This window comes from Rhodotorula toruloides (genome assembly GCF_000320785.1).
Source record: "Rhodotorula toruloides NP11 unplaced genomic scaffold Scaffold3, whole genome shotgun sequence".
In the NCBI taxonomy this organism is placed as follows: Eukaryota; Fungi; Basidiomycota; class Microbotryomycetes; order Sporidiobolales; family Sporidiobolaceae; genus Rhodotorula; species Rhodotorula toruloides.
This window is the reverse complement of record NW_015622963.1, coordinates 18,662-43,480: the sequence shown is the minus strand read 5'-3', so window position 1 is coordinate 43,480 and position 24,819 is coordinate 18,662. Positions and strand designations below refer to the sequence as shown.

General features: G+C 62.3%; 10 protein-coding genes across 10 annotated transcripts; 5 read left to right on the top strand and 5 right to left on the bottom strand.

Annotated features, from left to right (window-relative positions):
• Positions 1-498: 498 nt before the first annotated feature.
• RHTO_04584 (calcineurin temperature suppressor Cts1) lies at positions 499-2,703 on the top strand (the record flags this gene model as incomplete). Its single annotated transcript, XM_016418249.1, has 5 exons — positions 499-1,015; positions 1,095-1,165; positions 1,257-1,454; positions 1,513-1,930; positions 1,991-2,703. The coding sequence occupies 5 exons, from the start codon at positions 499-501 to the stop codon at positions 2,701-2,703; spliced, it is 1,917 nt and encodes a 638-aa protein (XP_016275525.1).
• A 199-nt stretch (positions 2,704-2,902) lies between these two features.
• RHTO_04583 (survival factor 1) lies at positions 2,903-4,452 on the bottom strand (the record flags this gene model as incomplete). The annotated part of the gene is made up of 5 exons (XM_016418248.1): positions 2,903-3,007; positions 3,080-4,012; positions 4,072-4,093; positions 4,150-4,214; positions 4,303-4,452. 5 exons carry the CDS (start codon positions 4,450-4,452, stop codon positions 2,903-2,905), a joined length of 1,275 nt encoding a protein of 424 aa, XP_016275524.1.
• A 714-nt stretch (positions 4,453-5,166) lies between these two features.
• RHTO_04582 (uncharacterized protein) lies at positions 5,167-6,484 on the bottom strand (the record flags this gene model as incomplete). The annotated part of the gene is made up of 2 exons (XM_016418247.1): positions 5,167-6,311; positions 6,373-6,484. The coding sequence occupies 2 exons, from the start codon at positions 6,482-6,484 to the stop codon at positions 5,167-5,169; spliced, it is 1,257 nt and encodes a 418-aa protein (XP_016275523.1).
• A 254-nt stretch (positions 6,485-6,738) lies between these two features.
• Positions 6,739-8,463, top strand: RHTO_04581 (serine/threonine protein phosphatase; the record flags this gene model as incomplete). Its single annotated transcript, XM_016418246.1, has 6 exons — positions 6,739-7,087; positions 7,146-7,239; positions 7,300-7,431; positions 7,491-8,016; positions 8,073-8,142; positions 8,207-8,463. The coding sequence occupies 6 exons, from the start codon at positions 6,739-6,741 to the stop codon at positions 8,461-8,463; spliced, it is 1,428 nt and encodes a 475-aa protein (XP_016275522.1).
• Positions 8,464-8,617: 154 nt separating this feature from the next.
• RHTO_04580 (nuclear export protein noc3) lies at positions 8,618-11,886 on the top strand (the record flags this gene model as incomplete). Its single annotated transcript, XM_016418245.1, has 5 exons — positions 8,618-9,000; positions 9,061-10,054; positions 10,112-10,266; positions 10,322-11,310; positions 11,366-11,886. 5 exons carry the CDS (start codon positions 8,618-8,620, stop codon positions 11,884-11,886), a joined length of 3,042 nt encoding a protein of 1,013 aa, XP_016275521.1.
• Positions 11,887-11,977: 91 nt separating this feature from the next.
• RHTO_04579 (acyl-CoA dehydrogenase) lies at positions 11,978-14,281 on the bottom strand (the record flags this gene model as incomplete). Its single annotated transcript, XM_016418244.1, has 9 exons — positions 11,978-12,382; positions 12,445-12,523; positions 12,596-12,634; positions 12,698-13,164; positions 13,223-13,535; positions 13,591-13,690; positions 13,760-13,787; positions 13,847-14,058; positions 14,122-14,281. 9 exons carry the CDS (start codon positions 14,279-14,281, stop codon positions 11,978-11,980), a joined length of 1,803 nt encoding a protein of 600 aa, XP_016275520.1.
• A 377-nt stretch (positions 14,282-14,658) lies between these two features.
• On the top strand, positions 14,659-17,843 carry RHTO_04578 (C6 transcription factor; the record flags this gene model as incomplete). Its single annotated transcript, XM_016418243.1, has 11 exons — positions 14,659-14,763; positions 14,876-15,071; positions 15,136-15,884; positions 15,942-16,040; positions 16,099-16,333; positions 16,392-16,435; positions 16,495-16,706; positions 16,777-17,042; positions 17,108-17,170; positions 17,231-17,353; positions 17,413-17,843. The coding sequence occupies 11 exons, from the start codon at positions 14,659-14,661 to the stop codon at positions 17,841-17,843; spliced, it is 2,523 nt and encodes an 840-aa protein (XP_016275519.1).
• Positions 17,844-18,441: 598 nt separating this feature from the next.
• Positions 18,442-19,243, top strand: RHTO_04577 (cytochrome c oxidase, subunit Vb; the record flags this gene model as incomplete). Its single annotated transcript, XM_016418242.1, has 5 exons — positions 18,442-18,565; positions 18,688-18,854; positions 18,922-18,943; positions 19,044-19,071; positions 19,132-19,243. 5 exons carry the CDS (start codon positions 18,442-18,444, stop codon positions 19,241-19,243), a joined length of 453 nt encoding a protein of 150 aa, XP_016275518.1.
• A 452-nt stretch (positions 19,244-19,695) lies between these two features.
• On the bottom strand, positions 19,696-22,108 carry RHTO_04576 (molybdopterin biosynthesis protein MoeA; the record flags this gene model as incomplete). The annotated part of the gene is made up of 7 exons (XM_016418241.1): positions 19,696-19,932; positions 19,989-20,178; positions 20,237-20,601; positions 20,656-21,191; positions 21,247-21,724; positions 21,788-22,035; positions 22,102-22,108. The coding sequence occupies 7 exons, from the start codon at positions 22,106-22,108 to the stop codon at positions 19,696-19,698; spliced, it is 2,061 nt and encodes a 686-aa protein (XP_016275517.1).
• A 336-nt stretch (positions 22,109-22,444) lies between these two features.
• Positions 22,445-24,665, bottom strand: RHTO_04575 (asparaginyl-trna synthetase; the record flags this gene model as incomplete). The annotated part of the gene is made up of 7 exons (XM_016418240.1): positions 22,445-22,649; positions 22,708-22,871; positions 22,931-23,215; positions 23,278-23,682; positions 23,737-23,916; positions 23,972-24,474; positions 24,578-24,665. 7 exons carry the CDS (start codon positions 24,663-24,665, stop codon positions 22,445-22,447), a joined length of 1,830 nt encoding a protein of 609 aa, XP_016275516.1.
• Between the last annotated feature and the right edge of the window lie 154 nt (positions 24,666-24,819).

The window sequence follows — 24,819 nt, the reverse complement described above, 5'->3', positions numbered from 1 at the left end:
TGTCTTTCGTCCTAGATCCGCATTCCCTGTACACTCTTCGTCGTATACACGCCTTGCAAGCCACCTGTATCCCTCACGACTGTGCGTACGCTCGCTGGACGAGGCGTGCACCGCCTTGTCTTCCTTTCACTCCGCTTCCTCGCTGTCGCCGCGCCCCTGCCAGCTCTTGCTTGCTTCAGGATCTTCGAGAGTTCCCTTACACTCGCCAATCACAGCCAACGCCGCCCAACCGCCCGTCTCCCAAAGTTGATCGACACCTCGCTGCCTCGTCAACGAACGACGCTTCCTTGCCCGTCGTAGACTTCAGGGTCCCAGGTGCGCGCTCTCGTTGAGGTGTAGAGACACGGATAGACAGACTGACGCGCTCGTCTTACCAGAAGCCGTCCGTACCGGCTTGAGCGCCTCATCAGGAGCGACTTCGGGAACTCGAGGTGCGCACGACTTCGACTCGCTGGGACCGCAAAGCGCGCTGACACGCTCTTCTGTACAGCCCGCATCATGGTCCAGCTCCCGCCGCCTCCCTCGCCGACATCGGGAGAGCGCCTGCTTGGCACCCTGGTTGTCATCGTCCTTCGCGCAAAGAACCTGCCCAACCGCGTCCGAATCGGCAAGCAGAACCCTTATGCGACGGTTACATACGGGCTGCACAAGAAGCGGACGGACACGATCGAGCGAGGAGGCCAGCAGCCTGAATGGGACGCCGAGTTCCGCTTCGAGATCCTCAAGGACGGTCTTGGCGGCGAGGAACAACTTGCAGCGGAGCAGAAGGCGGTCGTGACGCAGAAGGGAGGCGTTTTGCCAGCGAAGTCGGGGGCCGGAACCGGAACGGAGGCGGCGAGCAAGCACGAGAAGCGAGACTCGAACTCGCTTGTCGTTGCGCCTCTCGCGACGGGTTATCCGCCAGGTCGGCGCGTCTTGCGAATTGCTTGTTGGGCAGACGACGCGCGGGACCCTAAGCTGATCGGCGAGGGCGAGCTGGACATTGAGGAGACGATCAAGGTCGGCAAATTTGACGGTGCGTCTGCTTCCGTCACCGTACTGGCAGTCATTTTCCGATGGCCGGCATGCTGATGATCGAGCTGGGGGATGTACAGACTGGGTCAAGCTTGAGCGGAAAGGTCGGTACGCTGGCGAGGTCTACCTCGAGTTGACCTGGTATTCGAACGTACGCCCGTTTCCCTCGCTACGTGACCTTGCCGACCGCGAGTCCAAGTGTCGCGTTATAGATTATGGCGCTGACTCTCGGTGCTTTGCAGGAACCTCGCCCGGTGCGCACGTCGCGCAAGACATCCGTCGCCGAGTCTCCGACTCGAGCAGGAGGTGCATACGGCGGTGCCGGCTCACGCGTCGAGGATCACTCGGGTAGCGAGGCCGGAACGGAAGAGTGGGATGTAGGTAGCCAGGTGGGCTTGGGGAACAACCTGCACAAGGGCTCGCAGGCGAGCCTTAATTCGGTGCGTGCGAAACTTGCTCTCGCATGTGGCGCCAATGCTCATCCTTCGTGATGCCCAGGTCGCTTCTGCACCCGCCGAGCTCTCCGCAGATTATCCGGACGCCGATGTCGCCCCTCTCGCCTCGTCCATGTCGACAATGTCGCTCTCCCGCCCACCTCTGCCGCAGCCACCCGCTTCCGTGACCTCGCCTCCGTACAGTCACCAGATCCACACCTCGCAGTCCTACCAGCAGTTCCCGCTAGCCCCTCCGCCCACGCACTACGGCAGCTACAGCCACGCTCCTCCCGCCGCTTCATACGCGAGCTACTCAGCGGCGCCGAGCTATGCAGGGATGCAGACCTATCAACAGCCGTACGCTGGGTATGGCGCACCGCCGAGCGAGTTTGGGCAGTACGCTCAGCCTCAGCAGGCACCGCAGCCGCCTCAGCAGCTTGGCGAGTTCGAGCAGCTCGCGCACGACCACTACGCCAGCCAAGGTCTGTACACATCCGGCGTCGGCCCGTCGCGGTGTGCACTGACCGCGTCGCTTCTTGCAGGCTACCCCTACGCCTCGACCTCCTCGCACCGGCCGTTGCCGCAACCCACTCCTGCGCCTCCCGCGCCGCCGTCTATGCAGTACGATTCGTATTCTTCTGCATCCTATGCGCCCCCTCCCGCACAAACGCCCTACCCGCAACCTCCTGTTCCACCCATCCCTCCCAGCAACTCGGCTTACTGGCAACAGCAACGCGTGGCGCCGCCAACTTCCTCCTCGTATCCATCGCTGCCACACTCGAGCTCGCAGACGACAATCTGCGCTCCGCCACAGCCACCTCAACCGCCCGCTCCCGCTTTCTCGCCCCCTCCAGCTTTCGCGCATCCCCCTCCTCCCCCTTCCATAGCCAATACGTTCTCGCCCTTGCGGCATTCTGGATCGCTCCCTCAGATGCCTCAGCCACCCATCCCGCCTCAGCCGCCTTCGTTCGCCCCGCCGCCAGTCTTCTCCCCTCCCCCTCCTCCGCCTTCACTTCAGGGTTCGGCCACATATCTACCTCCGACGCATCCAGCGCAGCCAATCGCACCGCCCTACCATCAACCTACACCGGCCCATCACCAGCAGTACTCGCAAGAGTACGGCCAGCCGCCTCTCATCGACACCGCAAGTCCCGCCTCAACGACGGGAGGTCCGCCAACGCCTACCTCGTCCGCTCGTCCGCCTCTGCCGCAGCCATCGCCTAGACGGCTGCCGGGCGCTTTCGCAAGGCCGTAGTCAGATGAAACAGAGAACGAGACCTTTTTGCAACCTTTACTCTTCGCACAACGTCTGCTCGGTTTTCTCGCTCAACGAGGGGAGACCGCAGGAGAGAACCGATTAGTTGCTGATTGCGAAGGCTGGCTGATGAGATGGATAGACGCGATGGGACCGGAATAATACAAGCGGCAAAGCGTGCGAGAGGAGTACAGATAGTCTAGGAGATCATGGTCGCCTCGGTGAAGACGTAGCCGTCGACGTCGAGCGTCTTGGTCTCGCTGCCGGTGCCGAGCGTGATGGACGCCTTGACCGGGTTGAGCCACTGCGCGAGCGCGAGAAGCAGTTCCGTCAGCTCCTGCCTGGCTCATCGAGGACCCATGCGAGCGACACTCACGGTATAGATGAAAGGCTTGGTGCCGGCCGCATAGTTGACAAACTTCTTGATGAGGTAGGGGATCTGTCCGAGAACATCGACCTTCTCGACGAGGCCCTTGGTCTTGTAGCCCTCCTTGTCGACGAGCAGGTCCTCGGTGAAGACGGCGTGAACCTTGCTGTTGCCCTCGGTGACGGCCTTGAGGTTCGAGCCCTCGCCCTCGAGCTTGGCGCCCTCCCAGCAGAACTTGAGCGCGCTCGGCGCGTCGTAGCCCGTCTCGGCGTCCTTGACCGGATCTTGGTGCGTGACGTTCGAGCCGCCGCCGACGCCCGAACCCCCCGCCGTAACCGCAACGAGCTTGTCGCCAACCACAACCGAGCCGACGTTGATGACCTTGGAGCCGTACGCAGGGGTCGTCGTGAACTCCATCATGATGAGCGAGACGGCCTCCTCGCCCTCCTTCTCGACCGTCTGGAAGTTGGCAAAGTTCCAGCTCGCGGCGAGGATGTTGGGCCGGATGCCCTGGATCGCGTGGATGAAGACTCCTCGTGCGCCCTCAAGGTCCGTCACATCGTTCCCGACGCGCATAATACCGCTGACGGCGCAACGAGGCCAGAATCGGTGGATCGCGTAACCGTCGGCGCCGCCGGCGTAGTCGGGCGAGCCATCGGTGGGCGAAGCCTTGCCCGAGAGCTGGCCAAAGTAGGTGAAACCGCCCTTAGGACCGGCGCCGATCTTGAAGCCCTCGGCGAGGCGCTCGTACTGCAGCGAGATCTGAACCTCGTCGTCGTACTTGGCCTCGATCGTGTACTTGGAGGAAGAGGTGGGGTCCATCGTGACGGTGATCTGGTCAGACTTCATCGAGCGCTTGTCGGCCTGCACCTTGAAGTTCGAGACCGTGACGGATTTCCACGTGTTCTTGCCCGTCTTCGGGTTGGCGTGGCGGAAGGTGACCTGTTGCGGGGCGAAGTGTGAGCGGAGGAGACGAGACGAGGGTGAGGAAAGGAACGGACTTGGATCGTCGGCCACAGGAGACTGCAAGCACGGATTTGTCAGTTCTTGCTCGTGTGAGAGTCTACGACGCGACCCACCCAATGCTGGAGTGGATGATCTGGCACATGACGATGGACCCGTCCTTCAAGGTCGCATACCATGTCTGCGCGGGAACACCTGGTCAGCGGCCGTCTCTCCTTGAACAGCTACACCTCATCATCACTCAGACGGAGCGAGCGAGCCCGACGTACTTGCGTCTCCGTGTTGATGCCGCCGGCGCAGTTCCACTCGAGATCCTTCGCCGTCAAGGGTCCGAAGAGCGCATTCGGGTCCGAGAAGGTCGTCTGAACGGGGTGAATGTTGGGGCCAGCCGGCGTGGAAGAGGAGAACCAGGACGACATTGTTCGAGCGAGGCGAGGCGGAGGATGCTGGAGTGCGAGAGCGGTGCGAGGGGTCAGCGCGATCCTCTGGTCTGCGCATCTGCTCTGTATGTGCCCATCCACGTGCCCCCGCAGGTCCCCGTGCGCCTCGTGTCCTCCCAACACACCAGATCCTTTCATCGCCTCGAGCAAGCCGAGGGTGTGTCGCGTTGCGTCCGCGCGCTCGTGCGGCTGCTCGAACACCCTGCCACGTTTCTAGAGTCCTTCGCCTCCTCCTGAAGTGCGCGACTCACAGCTAAAGCGCGTGAGTGTGTGCCGAGAGCGAGATGACGGCGGAAAGGAACCGGCTCAAAGGGGTCGGACAAAGGCAAGTGTACGGGGCTAGCGGGTGTTTGAACGCGAGCGTGACAGCGAGACCGTGTAAGAGACGATTCAAGCCGCGTCGAGTTGAGCGCGTCGAAGCGAAGTCGAACGGACTCTCGAATTGAGGAGTTCCGAGGAGGCGGCGGGCTCTCGCAGGACTTGCTTTCGCTTTCTGTGGCTGGCAGAGGTCTCAGTAGATCAGGGAGGTGGAGAGGCGCGGCCTGGCGGTATAGACATCGACCGGCTCCTCGACTGGATCAAGCAGGGAACAAGCAACGGCAAAAGCGTAATCCGTGCTGCGTTGCAAAGCCTGCGCATCCTCCTTGGCGCCTTAAGCCTCCCGCTATCCGACAGCGACCGCGCGCTCCTGCATCAGTGTCGCTCGCCGCAGCTCGGGCAGACGTCTTCGGCCCAGTCGAACGCGAGGTTGGCGCCCATCTTCTTGAAGACCTTCTTGAGCGGCTTCATGGCTTTGCTCTTCTGCAGCGGGATGGTCCCCAGATGCGCAGACTCGAGGTGCTGGAAGGTCGGGAAGATCTCGATCAGGTCGTCTGTTGGGAAGATGGCCGAGGCGCCGTCGTCGCGGATCCAGACGGAGTGGCAGACTGAGAGAAGTCGAATTTCGGGCGAATGCTTTGAGAAAACGCGGAGGCGCTGCGGGGAGAGAGCCGCAAAACCGTTCAAGACGAGGAAGACGATGTTGGGCAGGAGCGCGAAGAAGCGTGTCGGTATGCATGCGCCTTGCACATGTGTGCCGTATCCCCAGATGGTCGAGTTCCCCGGGTGAAGAGCTGTAGAGCCGATGGACAGACTGACGAGGTTGGGCGTGTGGATGACGAGTTGAACGAGGTCGGCTTCAGAGGCGGTCGAGAACCACAGAGACAACTCCGTGAGTCTGGACCCGTCTTCAGGAAGGAATGCGAAGGACGAAGACAGTGGCGCATCGGATGCGGTGAGGGATAGCTCTGACACGCGCAGGCCCAGCTGCGGTTCTTCCTTCTTCAACCGCTTGTTCTGCCCGATGCCGTCGATCTCGATACTTGCGAGCTGAGCCAATCCTTGCAAGCTCCTGAGAGTGTCGGGTGTCGCGATGGCGTACGATTCGCGGGAGACGAGCTCGATGTGGCGAAGGTCCGGCAATGAAGACAGAACGATGCGGAGGAGCTTCTTCAGCTCTGACTCCGTACCATACCCCGCAGATATCCTCCGACAATTGGTGCAGGTCGTGAAGATGGCCAACTGCCAAGAGAACGCCTTCGAGAAGCCGCGAAACTGGAAAGAAGTCGGACCGAGGGTTGTCTCCGCCTGACAGAGGACGTCGTAGCCTTCGATAGCCTGCGAGAGATCCATCACGAGTTTGCCGAGGTATCGCTGATTCGCACGAAGCGACTCGATCAGCTGGCTCAAGGCTTGCGGTGTGAGAGTCGCGCCGAGGAGGGGACAGCGGTACAGGAATCGGCGGCCGACATGACAGAAGGCGCGCGAGACGAGACATAAGCGGCAGAAGTTCTGGCGCACTGTACGAGTCTGCTGTCAGCCGATGCAGTCCCTCCGGACGCTCAAGATGACGGGCCTCACCAGCCTGGAACCACGACGTCTCGTCCTCGTCCTCGTCCGTTTCCAGCGCATCGTATGTCTCGACGTAGTTGAAGACAAGCTCAAGGACGTCCTGCGGGAGCGTCGCGGACATCTGCGGGATCGGGAGACGCTCGTCAGGATGGCGAGGACGAGGGCGCTGTGGCCAGGCGGGAGGCGGCGGGACGCACTTCGCAGCGCGATCCGGCGATCAGAAGAAGGTACAGTCACAAGCAGGAGCAGTTTCAGCGCGTGAAACGGAGAGCGAGCGAGCGGTTCGAGGACAAGGAGCGCGATGAGGAGGTTGGAGAGAGCACACCACGCTCCTCTCGCTGGGAGCCGTGCTAGACGTGCTCGAGAACAGTTGACATGCCGCTCTCGTCGAACCGCTCGCTGCTGTTCCTCACGCTCGCGTTGTTCGGCGCCCTCCTCTACCTCGCCCGCTCGCCCTCATCAGACCTCCGACCCAAGGCTCACCGTGTCCTCGCCAAGCCTCGCACAGCTCAGCAGAATGCTCTCGTGAACCAGGTGGACCGGGCGGATACGCTTGCGGAGCAGGAGGGCGACCAGGAGAAGCGGATCCTTCGACAGCGGATTGTCGCGATGGGAGACATTCATGGGGACTTGCCGGCGGCGACGAAGATCCTGAGACGTGCCGAGGTGGTTGACCTGAAGGGCCAGTGGATCGGAGGGGACACAATCCTGGTGCAGACGGGAGGTGCGTCGCTGAATTCGTCTCACGTCGCACTACGTCTTCACTCTGTTCCCACTCACAGACATTGTCGACCGCGGTCCCGACACGATTGCGCTGTACCGCTTCTTCCAGAGCTTGCGTCCGCAGGCGGAGCGAGCTGGAGGGGCCGTCATTTCGTACGTCGGCCCGCCTTGTCCTTCGCTCGACTCACTTTAACACTCTTTCGCACGCTACAGCCTTCTGGGCAATCACGAGATGATGAACTGCCTTGGAGACTACCGCTACGTCACGAAAGAAGACATTGCGCGCGTTTCCTCCTCTCTCGCTCACTCTTTCGCCGCTTCTGCGTGTTCGCCTTCAAAGCGCGTGTGAGCTGAGGACAGATGAGGGGGATCTAGCGCTAACACCCATCGCACACCCACCGCAGCTCCTTCGGCGGCGAGCGGAATCGTCGCGAGGCATTCTTGCACGGCTGGATCGGGCAAGAGTTCCGCGCCAACTACAGCATTACGGCACGCGTTCCCTACCTCGTTGAGGACTACCCAACTTCTTTCGACGCCCCCGTTCTTCCCGCAACTCCGGCCGGATCGTCTGACCGCCGCTTCGTCGAGGACCCGACTTTCGCTGCTGCGTCTTCCGCCGCTTCCGACCCGCTCCGTCGCAGCGCCATCTCGTTCGTACATGGCGGCATCACTCCCGAATACCTCACCTCCCTCTCCTCCGACTCGCCCATCAGCGATATCAACCGCATCGGCCACTCCATCCTCGAGTCCCTCCTGTCCGTACCGGGGGGCGTCCCGCTTGGGCTGCCCCGGAGCGCAAGTCCCGAGCAAAAGGAGTTCTGGAGCGAGCGAGGGCCGATGTGGAATCGGGATTGGGCGCTCGAGGAGGAGGAAGAGATCTGCGGGAGGGTGGAGAAGGCGCTCGAAGTGCTGAATGTCAGGAGGATGGTGGTGAGTATGGCGCTTTCGACGCTTTGAGCATGAGCTGACGCTCGCACTGCCGGCAGATGGGTCACACGCCTCAGTTCGACGGTATCCTCAGCCGCTGCGACGGCAAGATCCTCCTTATCGACACAGGTGCGCCCTCGCGTCTTCTCGACGACTCCCTATGCGGTCTCATCACGGCGTCGTGATCTCGCAGGCATCTCGCGCGCTTACGGCGGCGCACACTCTTCCCTCTCCCTCACCTATACCCTTACGCCTGCCTCGGCTTTGACCGTCTCCGACGCTCTCTCGCTCGGCCTAGTTGACCTTCAAGACGCAGACCCAGAAGCGACACTGAAAAGTGGCGAGTTGAGTCGGACTTGGGTCGAGAAGGAGGTTGTCGAGGCGTTGTACACCGCTGGTCGGGCGACAGAAGTGCTGGACGAGCGTGAGCGGGTACTCAAGATCCCTTAGACGTCGCATAGACTGTACATCTCGCTGTAACACTTTGTTCTTTCCCTCAACTTGACCACTCGAGAGAGACGCACCGCCTCCTCGCCCAAGCTCACTCTCTCACACTCACTGCTTCGCTCGGTCGTGTGCTTGAGCAACTCGTGCTTGCTCTACTATGCCAGGCAAGAAGCGACCCGCCTCGTCGAAGCCCGCCGCGCCGTCGAAGCGACAGAAGGGCGGCGCGTCGTCTTCATCGAAGAAGGGAGGGAAGGGGGCGAGTACGGCAGCAACGGGCGCCCCGAAGAAGGAGCGCAGTGCCAAATCGGCTGCCAAGAAGGACAGGAAGGGCAAGGGACCCGCTTACATCCCCATTCCGGCCAATGGCGCGAAGGAGGGCGGACGAGGAGAGGGTGCCGATGACAGCGAGGAGGGCAGCGACGAGGACGACGAGGACGTCTTTGGGACCGACGACGAAGGAATGATGGTCGACGAGGAGCTCGGTGAGGGACTGGACGGCGCAGACTTCCTCACGAAGCTCGACAGGAAGGGCATGTCGGCGTAAGTCCCCTCTCCTCCTCTTTTTCGGGCTTCCTTTCGTGTACTGAATACTTCATGCAGCTCTCGACCTACGCTCGCCGAAGCCTACCGCCAAGACAAAGCCTCTCTCCCTACCGCTTCTCGCAAATCCGCCTTCTCGCACATCAAGGTCGAGCCCGCAGGCCCGACCAAGTCCGAGTTGAAGGCTGCCAAGAAGCGCGACATCGAGCGCAAGAAGCGTATCAAGGCGGGAGAAGCGGCGAGTGGTGACGAGGACGAGGTGTTTGACAGCGCGGATGAGGACGAGGATGTCCCGAAGAAGGGCAAGGGTGGGAAGGATCACCCTGAGGGCGAGCTCGTCGATGACCTCGAGTCGGACGACTTTGCGTTCGGCAGCAGTGACGACGACCTCGACGACTTGAGCACGATGGACGAGTGGAGCGATGGACCAGATATCGACACAGGCGACTCGCTGGACGATTCCGATCTCGGGAGCGAGGACGACGACGACGAGGGGCTGTGGTCGACGGACGAGGGTGAGAAGGCGGGCGAGGGGAGCGACGTCGCGTTCGACTCCAATGAGGAGCTCGGCGGCGACCCTGACGAGTCCGCCGGAGACAACGACGCCTCCGAATTGGGTGACTCGTCCACCGGATTCGACTCGGCATCCGACGTTGACGAGCGACCCGTCAAGAAGGCGAAGAAGCGCGCGGCATCCGAGGACGCCGACGACCTCGAGGCGCGCTATGAGGCGTCTCGTCCGCTCAAGAAGGTGAAGGAGCCGAAGGCGTTGCCGACCAAGCTTCCCATCATCGAGAACGGCAAGGTCGTGCGGTCAGGCGAGGTTCCCGAGGGTGCTCAGGCGACCGAGTCGGACGAGGAGGAAGAGGTCGAGGAGAAGAAGCCGCGCAAGGTGCAGGAGTACAAGAGCGACCCGCTTGGACAGCGGTTCGGTCGACCAGCTGTCCGGCAGCTGCTCGAGATCCGCAACAAGAAGGAGCGGATACAGCGTGCGAAGGAGGAGATTGCGGACCTTGGTCGGGAAGCGGCAGGGACTGGCGAGGGCGAAGGAGGAGTGCGTCAAGATACTTTTCCTTCAGATGTCAGCGTCACTGAACCGGTGCTCTCGCAGCTCAACCTCCTCAAGCGTCTTCTCTCGCTGTGCGGGCAGAAGTTCTCGTCCTCGTCGTCTGCTCGAAGCGCTGGTGAAAAGCCCATCAACGTCGACCGCGAGATCCGCATCATGGCCATGGTCAGCTTGCTCGCCGTCTTCATCGATGTCATCCCGTGAGTTCCGGTCACTCAAGCTTGATCGACTCAGGCTGACCATCTCCGTACTCAGCGGCTACCGCATCCGCGAGCTCTCCGAGGCGGAGAAGGAGGTGCAGGTGAGCCAGATCGTGGCTCGCCAGCGCGAGTGGGAGCACGGTCTCGTCGCGACCTACAAGAAGTTCCTCGAGATCTGCGAAGGCGAGGTCACCGAGAACACGCCTGTCGCGCCCGCCGCGCTGCACTGCATGTGCACGCTGGTTCGCGAGAAGCCCGACTTCAACTTTGCCGTCAACATCATGGACGTTATCGTTAAGCGACTCGGCCGCAAGGGTTGGGACGAGGGTCACCAGATCTGCCTCGACGCCGTCATCTACCTCTTCCAGAACGACACGACCACTGTCGCCTTCAACTCCCTCCATCTCGTCCGCCTCATCTCTCGCCTCGTCCGCGCTCGGTCCTTCGCCGTCCGACCTGAAGTCATCTCGGCCCTCCTCAACCTCCGGCTGAAGGACGAGCTGGGCGGCGGTCGCGTTCGCGCGTCAGCCGACGCCGTCTACCGCGAGCGGGAAGGAAAGAATGGCGTCGTGCGGTGGAACAAGGAGAAGAACCACAAGGGTCGCAAGGGCGGCAAGGCGAAGGAAGCGATGGCGAAGAAGGGCTCGAAGAAGGCTCGGCAGGCGCGCAAGGAGCAGGAGGCGGTCGAGAAAGAGATGCGCGAGGCCGAAGGCGTCATCAACCAGGAGGAGCGCGAGCGGAATCAGACCGAGACGCTCAAGCTCCTCTTCGCCCTCTACTTCCGCATCGTCAAGCTCGACTACCGCAGCCCGCTCCTTCCCGCCGCCCTCGAGGGTCTCGCCCGCTTCGCCCACCTCGTCAACATCGACTTCTTCCGCGACTTGCTCGAGGTCCTCAAGGGCCTCGTGTACCGAGGGACGGACGAGGGAGACATCGACGAGGAGGTTGACGAGGTCGCGGACGACTCGATCGACGTCAAGCGCAACGACATGCGCGAGAAGCTCCTCTGCATTGTTACCGCGTTCGAGCTTCTCCAGGGTCAAGGTGCGCACGCCGCTTTCCCCTTCGTCGATCGTGTGCTGACAGTCTCCTCACTCAGGCGAAGCGCTCGTCATCGACCTCGGCGACTTTGTCTCTGCGCTCTACTCGCTTATTCTCCCGCTCTCGCTCTCGCCGACAATGGAAGAGGCGCCATACCTCGCGCAGAACGCGATGACGCTCTCTCATCGGCAGACGCACAAGCTCGCCCAGACCGAAGCCGATCTCCTCTTCCGCGCCCTGTCTGCCATCTTCCTCATCCCGCGCTCGCTCCCTTCCCCCGTCCGCACACTCGCCTTTTCGAAGCGCCTCCTCTCCGCCTCGCTTCACTGGCCACCAGCAACCCAACTCCGCACCCTCTCCTTCCTCCGCTCGCTCCTCATCCGCGAACCCAAACTCGAAGCGATGCTCGAGACGACCGACCGACGGATCGACGGACGATGGAGGGGACACGTCGACGAGCCTGAGCGCGCAGAGCCGGAGAGCACGTGTTGGTACGAGGCGAGCGTGTTTTTGCGCCAGCACCCGGATCCGGCGGTCAGGCAGGAGGCGAAGAAGTTGGTCAACTGGCAGAGGGAGTAGTTCCGCCGTATCGTTTCTTGCATCCCGCATTCCGCATTCGCACGAAGCCTTACAACACGAGTGTATTGTACTGATCCCTGCAAGCTCGACTCTACAACTTGCTCCTCCCCTCCCTCGCAAAGCCATACACGACCTCCCTCTCCCTCGTCATCTCCCTCTCCCTCTCCTCGCCCTTCATCCCAACACACTCCCTAACCCTCCTCTCCACCTCCCTCGCTCCTCCATCGCCCACCCACCTCTCCACGACCCACGCATCCATCGCTGCTTCCTCGCGCTGGCGAGAGGCAGACCACGCGGCTTGTTCGATCAGGTGGAGGGAGGACGCGAGGTAGCCGATTAGGAAGAGGAGCGGGCGCGGGAGAAGGAGGTCGAGAGGGGGAGTGAGGAGCGAGTGGGTGGCTGAGGCGAGGAGGTCGAGGCGGGATTTGAGGGTTGAGAAGGACGAGGAGAGCGAGGGGAGAGATGAGGAGGTGGAGGAGAGGACTTGGTGCGCCCACTGCGGAGGACGAGCAAGTCAGTCGAAGCGAATCTGCACCGAAGGATGGAGCGGCAACTCACGCTAACGAACTCCTTGATAGCACCGCCCTTAGTCTGCGCCGCAACACGGACGACGTCGAGCGCGAGGATGCTCGTCGTTCTGCGTTCGGTCGATTGCGAAGGTCAGCTCGACTTCGCTTTGGCGCGAGAGCGGAAGTTTGCGACGACGCACCCTTCCCAGATACGCTCGACATTTGCGTCGGCGATGAGCCTGACCAAACAAATGTCAGCCTGGCCCGGGGCGTGATGAAGGAGAGACCATCGCGAAACGCACCTCGCAAACTGATTCTCAACCATGTAGCCCTGCCCTCCCAGTCCCTCCATCAACCTCGGCAACTCGCTCGTGGTCAAATCGGCCGCGAACGCCTTGACGACGGGCGTGAGCAACCTCAGTCGCGCCTTCTCGCCCGCACTCGCCTTGTCCGTCTCCGTCTTTCCCAGCAACGAGATCGTCCCGAACGATAGCTGCAGAACCGCACGATGGACGATCTCCGACCCTGCAATCGTACTCGTATGCATCGCGTTGTCGCTCAACTTCGCGCCCAAATCGCCCGCGATATGCCTCACCTCCGCGAAAGCCTTGACGAGCTGCAGCGCGCGCGTGAGGGACGAGAGGCAGGAGATTGACGAGTGGAGACGCGTGATGTTTAGGACTGAAGAGATGGTTTTGACGCCGCTGTTGAGGGGACCGACGAGTTCGCCTATTGCGCCTTCGATGGACAGTTCGGCGGTTGGGAGGGCCTGCGCGCCCGATTCTCATCAGCCTCGTCGAAGGAGAACAGGAAGAGGCACCACGCACCTTTGTCCCAAACTTCTTCTTCAACCGATGCACGAAGACCCCGTTCGTCCTCCCCTGCTCGTCCCTCAGCCGAATCAAAAAAAGACTCAATCCCTTACTCCCCTTCCCTCCTGTCCGCGCCAACGCAAGCGCCACATCTCCGTCCGTCGCGCTACTGAACCACTTGAAGCCGTCCAGGACGAACTTGTCCCCTGGTTTGGGGGTCGAGTTGGGGGAGAGGGGACGAGCGGTCGTTTCGGTTAGGGAGACGTCCGACCCGCCTGGACGCTCGGTCATCCATTGTCCTGCGGTCCATGCCTTCGTCGGGTCGCGGCTGGTCGAGACGGGGTTCAGCGAAGAAAGCGACAGGAAAAGGGTTTGGGACGCACCTGCAAAGCAAGGGGATGTACTCGCGCTTCTGCTGCTCGGTACCGACGAGCTCGAGAACGCGTGCGCAGCCGTCGGTCATCGAGAGAGGGCAGCCGACGTCTGCGAGCGGGTACAGAGCGAGAAGGATCAGGAAATGGGAAGGCGAGGAGAAAGCGGTCGACGACGCACAGAGGCCGTCCGGCGCGAAGAGGTAGCTCTGCACGACGTTACAGCGTCAGCAGCGTCGAATAGAAAGGTCAAGAACGCCCGGCGCACCTTTGCAAACACCCTCGTCCTGCTGAACTCTGCCTCGTCGCGCTCGAACGCAATCCCGACGAGTCCCTCCTCGGCCGCGATTCCCTTCAGTCGCTGCCACGACGTCGAAGTGTGCAGCTTGTCGACTCGTTGGCCCCATTGGTCGAACTGGGTGACGGAGGGCTCGACGGACGAGGGGAGAGTGTCGGCGATGGCGGCTAGCTCGCGGATGGCTGCGTCGGGGGTCGTCGGGTCAGCTTCCACCTCCAGCGTGAGTCTCGAGGATGCGCACTCACGCCCTGCGATGCGCTTCTCGAACTGTCGGAGTTCGTCGTCGACCTTGCCGTGGATCGAGTGGGGCAGGGTGCGCTCGAGGAGGGAGTGCAAGGCGTGGTCGCTCGAGTAGGGCAGTGGGAGCTTGAGTGGCGTCTGCTGGAACCCCTGCTCGACCCTCATTGCTGTGCTACGAATCGAGTGTCGACTCCTGTTCGCCTTCTCACGGGCGAGGCAGCCGGAACTTGACCTACTTGTAATGGGTGATTAGGAATGGGTTGTAATGGGTTGCTGATTAGGAGGTAATCTCGATCACTCTGTCGGCCCTCGGACCTTCCGCTCCCATGCGGCCTCCTCTTTCACGATCCACGATTCCGACGGGCGCGCTCCTCTCGACGCTCTGACTCAGCCAGACTGCCAGATACCGCTCACTGCGACCAGCGACACCGTGCACAACCCAAGGAAACTCACCCAGACTCGCTGCCACCCCTCCCACCGTCCCTCAGATCGCTCACCCAAGCACCTCGTAAGCGACGCGGCATCGCATCGCACACATCGCCATGCCCGCAGACCGCATCACCACCTCGTTCTCAGAGGCACAGAGACTGGGACTCCCGCTCTCGTCTCACGGGCCACGACACGCTCCCAGCATCGCTCGAGGAAACGTGAGTCCCGCCCGACTCGAGCTGACAGTACACGTGCCGGCCTGGGAACCGCGATGGGTCGATGGGACAACGAGGGAGTGTCGTTACAGTGACTGACAATTCGTACGGGCAGGCCTGCGGGACGTGCAGGAAGCGCAAACTCAAGTGCGACGGCGTCAAACCCCTCTGTGGGTCGTGCCGCAAATCGGCCGTCGTGCACGGCGAAGACCCGGAGCGCGTCCAGCCGTGCGAGTACGCAGACCCGAATGCGCCGAAGAAGAAGCGCGCGTCGCCTGGATCCAAGGTTGCGGCGCTCGAGGACACGATCGGTGGGTGCTCGAAAGGCGCTCGATCCCTCATCCTCAGCGACTGATGGATGTTCTCTCACCGCAGCCAACTTGAAGGCGATGCTCGCCAAGGCCGGCATCGACCCCGAGAACGGCGAGAGCAGCTCCGAGTCGTCGCCCGCCCCTCAGCCTTTCCCTCAGTACACCGCTTCGTCAGCCAGCTCGTCCGGCAGCATCGCACCAGCAAACTTTGCCCTGCCCAACCTTGGCTTCACGTCGCCGCAGACGTACCCGACGACTTCGGCTGCTGTGACGTCGCTCCCCGACCCGCTCTTGTCGCAACCGGCCTTCAGCCTCCCTCCGACGCTCGACATGAACTCGTTCACCGACGCGACGACGGCGGCGGGGCACAACTTTCCCTTCCGGTCATCGAGCATGCGGGACCTCCCTCTCCCGCGACAAGCGGCGGCGGCGGCGCCTCAACAGCCCAGTCCGCCCTTCACGACCAGCAGCTCAATAAACGACGCGACGCCTCCTCTCACGCCCCCCTCTCCCTTCTTCTACGAGCTCTTCTACCCCGGCTGGCCCAAGTCCCTCCCCTCACCCGACCTCACGACCCGCCTCAGCGAAATCTACTTCTCGAAACCGCACATCTGTCAAGGCATGATCGACCCGTCCAGGTTCCGCGCCGACATGCTCCTCCCCCCAACCGCGTTTGGGTTCCCGCATCTCTCGTTGCTCCATGCGATGTGCGCCGTTGCGGCAAAGATGGTCTCGCCCGATTATTTTGCGAGCGAGGAGATGTATTGGGTTGGGTATAGTAGTCCGAGCGAGTACCATTTCGCTCAAGCAAAGGTGCGTCTCGCGCGTATCGCTTCAGTCGGGACTCGAGCTGACGGTGAGCTCGCCCAGGTCGCGCTCGACTCGGCCGTCGGCAAAGGAGCCAAGTTCCTCCGCATCGCGCAGGCTTCAGCGCTCCTCACCTACTTCTGCTACACCGAAGGGAAATTCGTTGCGTCCCTCCCTCACCCCACCTCCTCGCCTCTCTCGCTGACGCTCGCGCTCGCAGGCCGACCTCTGGATGATGGTCGGCAACGCCACCCGTATCTGCACTCCCCTCGGCTTGAACCACCTCCGCGCCGCATCGGACGAGCCCGCCCAGCCGGCGCACTACAAAGGCTACCTCATGCAGGGGACAGACGACCAGGAGGAACTGTACGAACGGTCGATGGTGTTTTACAATGCGTTGATGGCGGACCGGTTCTCGTCCGCTTCGACGGGGTGGGCTACGAGTATCGATGAGGGTGAGTCGCGACTCGCTGAGGTCGTGAGGGGCGGGACTGACGAGGTCGAGTCGCGCAGAGGACTACACGACGCCTATCCCTTCGCTTGCGCGTCGTCAGCCGGTGCGTGCGACCTTTCGCAGCATCTGAGATGCGTGACTGACGTTTTCCCGGCCTCGCAGACCTCCCCTCTCGAGCTGAGCGCCCTCTCGCCTCGCAACCCAAACTTCTGGATCGCCCACCCACCTCACCTCGTCGGCCCGCTCCAGCTCTTCCTCAAGGCCGTCATCCTCCTCGGCAAGGCCGTCCAGTTCACCCAGCGCGCACCGCATGTCCTCCGGTCGGCCGCGCAGGCCATGTCGCTCAATGACCCGATCAGGGATGTTCGCTCGACGTGAGCCGCGCTCGTTCCCTCCTGCTGCCTGGACATGGGAGAGCTGATGGAGGACTGTTACTGGACGCAGCGACGCCTTCAAGCGCATCGACGCCATGATCGCCACCTTCCTCGCCTCGATCCCTCGCGAATACCAGTTCACGCACCGCCCAACACCCGGCGTCGCGCCCGACGTCCTGACCGAAACGCGTCTCTGCCTCACGCACGCGATGAGCCACAACGCCACCATCCTCTTGCATGAGCCGTGGGTCAACTCGATCAGTGATCAGGACGAGGGGATGAGGAAGTGCTTGACGAGCGCGAATGAGATCCTCAACACGATCTTTGTCATCATCGGTGCGATCGTTTTCCTTCTTCCACCTGAGGGCTCGTCATTGCTGACGAAAGCGCGGGCACCACAGGCACGTCGTACGAGGTCTCGCGCCTGTCGCCGTTCATCAACTTTTGCTGGGCCGTCGCTGGACGTGCGTAGCCCCTCCGCCGTTCCTTTCTTGATCAGTGACTGACGCCGTGCACGCCCGCAGGCACCTTCGTTCGCAAGCTAGCGATGCTCCTCGTCCAGAAAATCCCCCAGGGCCAGGAGGAGATGAAGAGCAACGTGCAGACGATCCTCGCCGTCCTGCGCGCGCACAAGACTCCTCTCGGCGGTGCGTCTGCACTGTCCAAATTCTCCATGACTGCGCTGACCGGAGTTTGCGGTGCGCAGACATGTCGGCTTTGCAGCTCGAGTTTCTCCTCGAGAACCCCTTGCGCACGCTTCCCCCGGCGCTTCTCAAGCTCGTCGACCCGTCGCTGCACCCGGCACCGAGCAACGTACCCGACTGCAAGTTCCTCATCGCCGCAGGTGCCGAGGGCTGCTACACCGAGCCCAACCTCGAAGACCACGAGCCGCTTTTCTCGAGCGCCACGTCGGCGTCGGCATCGGCGTCGATCAGGATCGACAGTGTCGTCGAGGAGCTCTTGCGAGGCGAGGGCGCCTTCTCGGCCAAGAGCACGGCGTCGATGGCGATGGAGATGGACACCCTCGCTGCCTCTGCTGATGGCAGGACCATTGGCGGACTGAAGAGCGGGGAAGGGTGGTACGCCAAGGCTGACCTGGGCACTATCGAGGCGTTGCTCGAGGAGCAGGGCGTCTGAACCTGCCCAAAACTGTCTCTCTCTTTCCTCCGCTTGTCGATACTCTGTACCGCTCCCGCTCACTCCCCATTCTCCCTCAGTTGTTGTGTATGACTGTGTGTGTTTCGCGTGTCTCCATTGTTTGTACAGAGTTGTCACGCTCCTCGTTTGCTGTTGTCGCCGAGAGAGGGAGGATGCCCTCGACGGGACCGCAGGCCTCGCTCCAAAGGCGACATCCAGTCCACCGGTGCCGCGAAAGATCCTGTATCGTCCTTGCGACGCTGCTTGTCGAGGTTGAGCGAGCGCGAAGTTGTCGTCGCTGGGAGAGAGGGCCAGCTCGTCGCCTGGACACCACAACTCGCAGGTGCGCTTGCTGGTCTCGCGAGCACCACACGGAGCGTCCAGACACTGACGACAGCTCGCCTCACCGCCCCGCCAACTCGCGACTCGATCCGACTTGCCCATCCTCGCCCGCTCGACCTCATCTGTCCCGACTCGGCGACACCCGCTCCAGGTGCGTGCAGTTCACGCTCGACAGACTCGCAGACTCTAACTGACTCGCTTGCACCCACCGCGACTCCCCTCGTCTCGTCGTGACCGTCGCAAACCAGCCTCAGCCATGTTCCGCACCGCTCTCCGCACCGTCGCACCCCGTGCCCTCCCGCGCGTCCAGGCGCCCGTCGCCCGCTCCTTCCTCACCTCGGCCATCCGCCTCAGCGAGCACCACGAGCCCATCATCCAGGGTGCGTCGCCCGTCGCCTGCTCGGCTCTCCCTCACCTTCGCGACAACCCGCTGGACTTCGACTCGCGGGAAACGCTGGGAACGCCTGCTTGTGTGAGCTGACATTCACGCATGCGTACACAGGCGAGGGCGGAAAGGCTGGCGAGGTCCCGACCGACTTGCAGCAGGCGACCGGTCTCGAGCGCTTCGAGCTCCTCCACAAGCTGCAGGGCGAGGAGGCCTTCTCGATGGAGCCTCTCGACGCGTCCCGCTACGGCACCCTCAAGGAGCCCGTCATGGTCTTCTCCCTTGTGCGTTCGGATTGCTGTTCGGGAGGAGGTTGACCGAGGCTGACTTGCGTTTGGATTCGCGCTACAGGACCACGAGCGCATTGTTGGCTGTGAGTGTCGCTGATGGTTTCTGCGAGCGATGCAGCGGAGGGCGAGAGATGGCCCCGCCTGCTTGAACATTTGCTGAGACGCTGGTCGCGATTCTCGCAGGCACTGGTATCCCTGCTGACAGCCACGAGTTCGTCTACTCCCTCTTCATCTTCTCCAACTCCGCCCTGACGCGCGTTCTATCTTGCAGCACCGTCCACATGGTCGTCCCCGACTCGAAGCCCGTCCGCTGCCCCGAGTGCGGCTGCGCGTACCAGGTCGACTACCAGGGAGCGGAGGACTCGCACGACCACCACCACTAAGCGTTCCGTGGGCGGGAGTTGCGTGATGCGGTTGAGAGGTACGCTCAAACGCTTCTCTGCCTCTCATCCAGCTCGAGCTCATCGGTCTCGCCTCGCAGGACAGTTTGTTGAGTCCCCTTCGTCGTGTCACGAGCAGGGAGTGTGTCAGAAGTAGGCTATCAGGATGTCTGTCAGCGGGCGACTGTCGGGTTTGAGCGGATCCGAAAAGGTCTTTTGCTGCACGCCGCAACGGAGATTTCTCTTTCTTCTCTCGTGCGCAAGATCGCAGCGACACACCGCTCTGAAAGGCTCTCGACGCTTGCGCCTCCTGCATGCTCGCTTGTCCTGCCTTCACGGCGAGTACGCGATGTGCGGTTCAGACTTTGTCGACAAAGTTTCGCGTCTTTCAGTTTCTCTCGACCGTCTTTCGCAGAGAGTAACTGTGCATTTCCCGCGCTTACTGCTACACCTGCTCACGCCGCCGGTCCCAATTCCCCAATCAGCACGCACTGCACCACCTCTCCCTCCTTCCTCTCCACATCGCCCTCCTTGCTCGCCGGCAACTCCAACAGCCCGTTGGCGCCGGCAAGACTGACAGTCCGACTCGATCGCTGGCCACCGGTCGAGAAGGCTTTGAGGCCGGAGGAGGTAGGGCGGATTTGGACGCGGTGGTATTCGGGACGTGGGTCGAGCGGGACGGTAGAGGTGAGCTACAGACGAGGGGCGGTCAGTACAAGCCGGGCAAAGGAAGAGGCAGCGAACGCACCGTGACGGGAATGCGAGGCAGTTCCCACTCGTCCTCCCTCCGTCCTTCCATCTTGCGCAACGAAGGCAGGACGAAGAGGAAGAAGGTGACGAGTGCTGAAGCGGGGTTGCCGGGAAGGGCGAAGACGAGAGTCGGGTCGCGAGACGGCGCCATCGGGTGCGCAGGGAGGGTTGCGAAAGTTGTGGGTTTGCTGCGAGACGGAGAGGCGTTAGCGAAGTGGACGGCCAGAACGGGCATTGTGGACCCACCCAGGCTTCATGGCGACCCTGCCAAAGTGCACAGTCCCGCCCAGCTCGCGCTCGATGCACGGCTTGAGCAAATCTCCGACACCCATGCTCGTCCCTCCAGTCGTGACAATCACATCCGCCTGCTCCGCTCCACGCTTCAGCTTAGCCTTCGTCTCCTCCATCGTGTCGCCGCAAATACCGAGATTGACGACGTTGTAGTGCAGGTTCTCGAGGACCGAGATGAGCGAGATGCGGTTCGAGTCGGGGATGCCGTGAAAGTTGGCGGACCCGGCGGACGTCGAGGAAGGCGTCGAGGTGTCCTGCAGGTCTCGCAGTTCGTTGCCGGTCGAGAGAACGGCGACCGTCGGGCGGCGATGAACTTGAGCCTGCGGGAAATGAGCTCAGCAAGATGCTGACGGTGCTCAGGCGAAGGTACGCACCGATCGCTTGCAGACAAACGCAAGCGTTCCCAGCTCTCCGCCAACGCTGCTGATAACATCTCCCTTGCTCAGCACTTTCTCGCCCGTCTTGACATCGCTGCCTTCCCGCCGCACGTTCTCACCCTTCTCGACCTGCGCAAGGAACCTGACTTCCTTCTCCTCGCCAGATTCGTCGCGCGAGACGACCTCCGTGTCTTCGACCATGATGCAGGCGTCGAGACCGGGCGGGACGGGCGCGCCGGTGTTGATCCGGTAGACGGTGCCTTCGGGTAGCGGCGAGGTAGGGAAGCTGGTCACGACCTTGTAGACGCCTGGCGGGGACAATGCCGCAGCGCAAGCGTACCCGTCGATGTTCGTCGACGGCAAATTGGGAACGTTGATGCTGGAGAAGACGTCGTCTGCGAGGACGTGGCCGACGAGAGACGGCTCGACCGTGAGCGTCTGGACAGGGGAGATGGGCGTGTGCTGGAAGATGAGCGAGAGGGCGTCGCGAACGGAGATCAGCGGCCACGGTGATTTGCGTTGCCGAGATGCGACTGCGCGAGGGAGTGTCAGGCGGAGGAGCGGCGTTCCAGAAAGGGCGCAACGCACTCGCTGAGGACGGATCTTGAGACACGAGTGTCCGAGGACGAGGAGCATGGTGGCCGTGGTGGCCGTGCTCGTGCGAGTGGCCGTGATGCGAGTGGGTGTGAGGGTGCGCATGCGAGTGAGCGGCCGGTTCGGGCGCCTCGTGTCGGTGCTTGTGCTGTACGACAGCCTCCTGGATACCCTTCATGCCGTCCTCTCCCCTCTGCAACCGCTCGTGAACCGCGGTCGTCCGGCTTCTTGCGCCTCCCGCCAATTCCAGCGCATGCGGCAGAACCTTGAGCAGGCACTCGAGGTTCTCCTTGGCTGCCTTTGGACTGCCCGGGAGAGTGACAATGATGGAGCCGGTCCCGTCGCCTGAAGGCGAATGGGCGATTCCAGCGACGGGGCGAGAGAGGGCGGCAAGAGGGGTAATGGCGAGGGAGGAAGTGAGCATTGCGACGACGAGGCCTGGGGCGGGCTTGTCGATCAAAGGTGCGATGGCCTGTAAAGCGACACTTATCAGAAGGAGAACGGAAGCGGGAGCGGCTGAAAAGAGGGAGCGAACCTCTGGAGTGCGGTCGCGAGTTCCCATGCCAGTCCCGCCAGACGTCAAGATCAGGTCGACGCCCATGTGCACCCATGTCCTGACGTTCTCGACGATCTCGGCCGTCTCGTCGGGCACGATGCCTTGCGCAACGACTCGGTAGGCATCGTTCGGCTGCGAAGTGAGGATGTCGTGCAGGAGCGGGAGGGAGCGGTCGGACGAGGGCACGGCAGCAGCGGTGTCGGACACGCAGAGCAGAGCCACGGAAACTGCGTGCGGGGCGAGGTCAGCCAGTTCGACGCAAGTGGGGAGGAGTCGGAGGAGAGGGGACTCACAGGTCATCGTGGCGGGAACGGGCTGGGAGAGCAAGTTGCGTAACGCAGAAACAAGCCTATCGGGTGCTCTCGACGACAGCGCGGGCCCAAGCGAGGTGGGCGAGCGAAGAGAAGGAGGACAACGTCGAAGCCGACCGCGGACGGGGTGTGGAAAGCTGACAAGGGCTGTCCGCGAGATGCAGCACGACGAACTCGAGGCGCAATGAGGGCCGCAATATCTCGGAGTGCGGCGAGACCAGCCAGAACGACGCTACTCCGCAAGTTCTCCCTCAGGATGCGACAGGAATGACATTGCTGCGCCTCTACAGCACCCACACGGCCAAGTCTAAGAAGGGAAGCGAGATCAGGGCGTGCAGCGGCCGGTCCACCTGCGAAAGAAGAGGTCAGCAAGACGTCGAGGTGAGGTAGTCATCGGAATGCACCGAGGGTAGAGCGAGCACTCGCGGACGGTGTACCGGTTGAGCAGCCAGGCAAGGAGACGCTCGAGGCCGAGACCGTATCCGCCGTGCGGCGAGGTGCCGTACTTGCGCTGGTCGGTGAACCAGTAACTGCGGAGAGAGACCCGTTAGCTTGTCTGTCCACATTCGAGGGCAAGCGAGTACGCACTAGGGCTCAGGGTCGATGCCCTCGCGCTTGTACGCTGCGAGGAGCTCGTCGAGGTCGCTAATACGCATCGAGCCGCCGACAATCTCGCCAACGTTCGGCATCAAGAGGTCGACCGACTCGGTGTACTCCTCGTCGCCGGGAACGCGGCTCATGTAGAAGGATTTCTGTGCGAGGGGGAGAGGTCAACCCAAGGGGATCGGACGAACAGCGGTAGGGAGCGCACGATGTCCTTGGGGAAGTTGATCAGGAAGATGGGCCGGCCGATGGTGTCGGTCATCTTGCGCTCAGCAGCCTCGGCAATGTCGTCACCGACGACGTGCGGGCCCTCAACGCCGTTGTCGTCCGGGCGAGTGATGTTGTGATCGTTGAGCCACTTGATGGCGTCGCGGTAGTCCATGCGCATGAAGGGTCGCGAGGGAGGCTCGAACTTGCCCTTCCCGGCCCAGAGGAAGTCGATCAGCTCCTTGATCTTGGGGTCGGCGAGGACGCGGTCGATGGTTTGGCAGATCTGTGAAGAGGCGTCTGTCAGCGATCCGCTTTGATGCGTGTCTGGATGGACGGCTGCCGCACCAGCTCCTCGATGTGATCAAGCAAGTCGTTGAAGGTGAGGAAGGCGAGCTCGGCCTCGACGTGAGTGTACTCGGAAAGGTGGCGACGGGTGTGACTCTTCTCGGCACGGAAAGACTCCTGGACGCAGAAGACGTCGCCGAGCGAGGGCAGGCAGGTCTCGAGGTACAGCTGCGAGCTCTGCGTGAGGTACGCCTGCTCGCCATAGTAGTCGAACGCGAAGAGTGTCGCACCGCCCTCGACTTGCGTCTGGACCATGCAGGGAGGGGTGACCTCGAGGAGACCGAGGTTGGCGTAGGACTGGCGGAAGGACTGGAGGAGGGCGGCGCGGACTTTGAGGATAGCGGAGGCGTTCTCGCCGCGGATGACGAGGTGACGAGCGTCGGCGAGCTGGGAAGGGTCGGCGTCCTGCAGAAAGCGTCGTCAGCCTTGCGTCTCACCGCAAAAAAACTGCATACTCACCTCGTTGACCTGGTTGAGGAAGGCGTCGTCACCGCCGGGAGCCTTGCCGACGACGGCGAACCAGTCGGCCGTCAATTCGTGGTTCTCGGGCGCCGTCTTGCCCTCCGGGAGCTGGTTGATGACACCGGTGATTTGGATAGTCGACTCGAGGGTGAGAGTGAGAGCGTCGTAGGTTTGCGACTGTAGCGGTACCGAGTTAGCGCAAGAACGGGGAAAAGAAACGCTGGAAACGCACCAAGCGACCCGACAACACACACTGGAGGTAGCCGCTGCCGTCACGGAGGATGACAAAGGTCATACCGCCCTGCTGCCGCAACCGATGGACCCATCCAAACACGCGAACCCGCTTGCCGCGCTGCTCAGTCGCCTGGCGGATCTTGATCCTCGTTGCCTCGGTCGTGGGCTCCTCGAGAACGATCGCCTTTGCCTCCTCGAGCTTCTTCGCCTCTGCAGCCCTGCGAGCCTCGCCCTCGGCCTCCTCACGCTTGCGCAACTCCTCCTGCTTCGCGAGCTTGTTCTTGTGGGTCTGGAGGAGCTTCGCTGCCTTCTTCTTTGCCGACGCGGTCGCTGCCGCCCAGGAGCCCTCAGTCTGTCCCTCGGCAGGCGCCTGGCGAACATGCACGTTGATCGCGTCGCTTGTGCGAGCGATGTAGGCGCCAGCGACCGTCTTGAACGGCTTCGCCTGCGAGCCGTCTCCGTCCTTGTCGTCTCCGGTAGCCTCGTCGACGTACACAGCGTCTGTTAGAAGGCACAACGAGTCAATCAGCCAGCCTGCCAGGTGCCGCGAGCGAGCGGTGTCGCCCCTTGTCCTCCTCGAGAGATGAGAGAAAGCGGGACTTGCCTGCGGGCGCACCGAGCGAAACCGCAGCAGTCGCGGCCTCGAGGGCCTGAGCAACCTGCTCTTGAGCCTTTCCGATCACACCAGCCATCGTGCAGCAGCTATGAGGAAGGGCGAGAGCGTGTGGTTGAGGCAGAGAGTCAATTCGAGGAGGTCCAAGTCGCGCACAACAAGCAAAGGCTATGCTTGCAGTACTCGAGATCTTTCTCAGACGCTATCGAGGCTATCTAGTGAGCCAGGGAAGC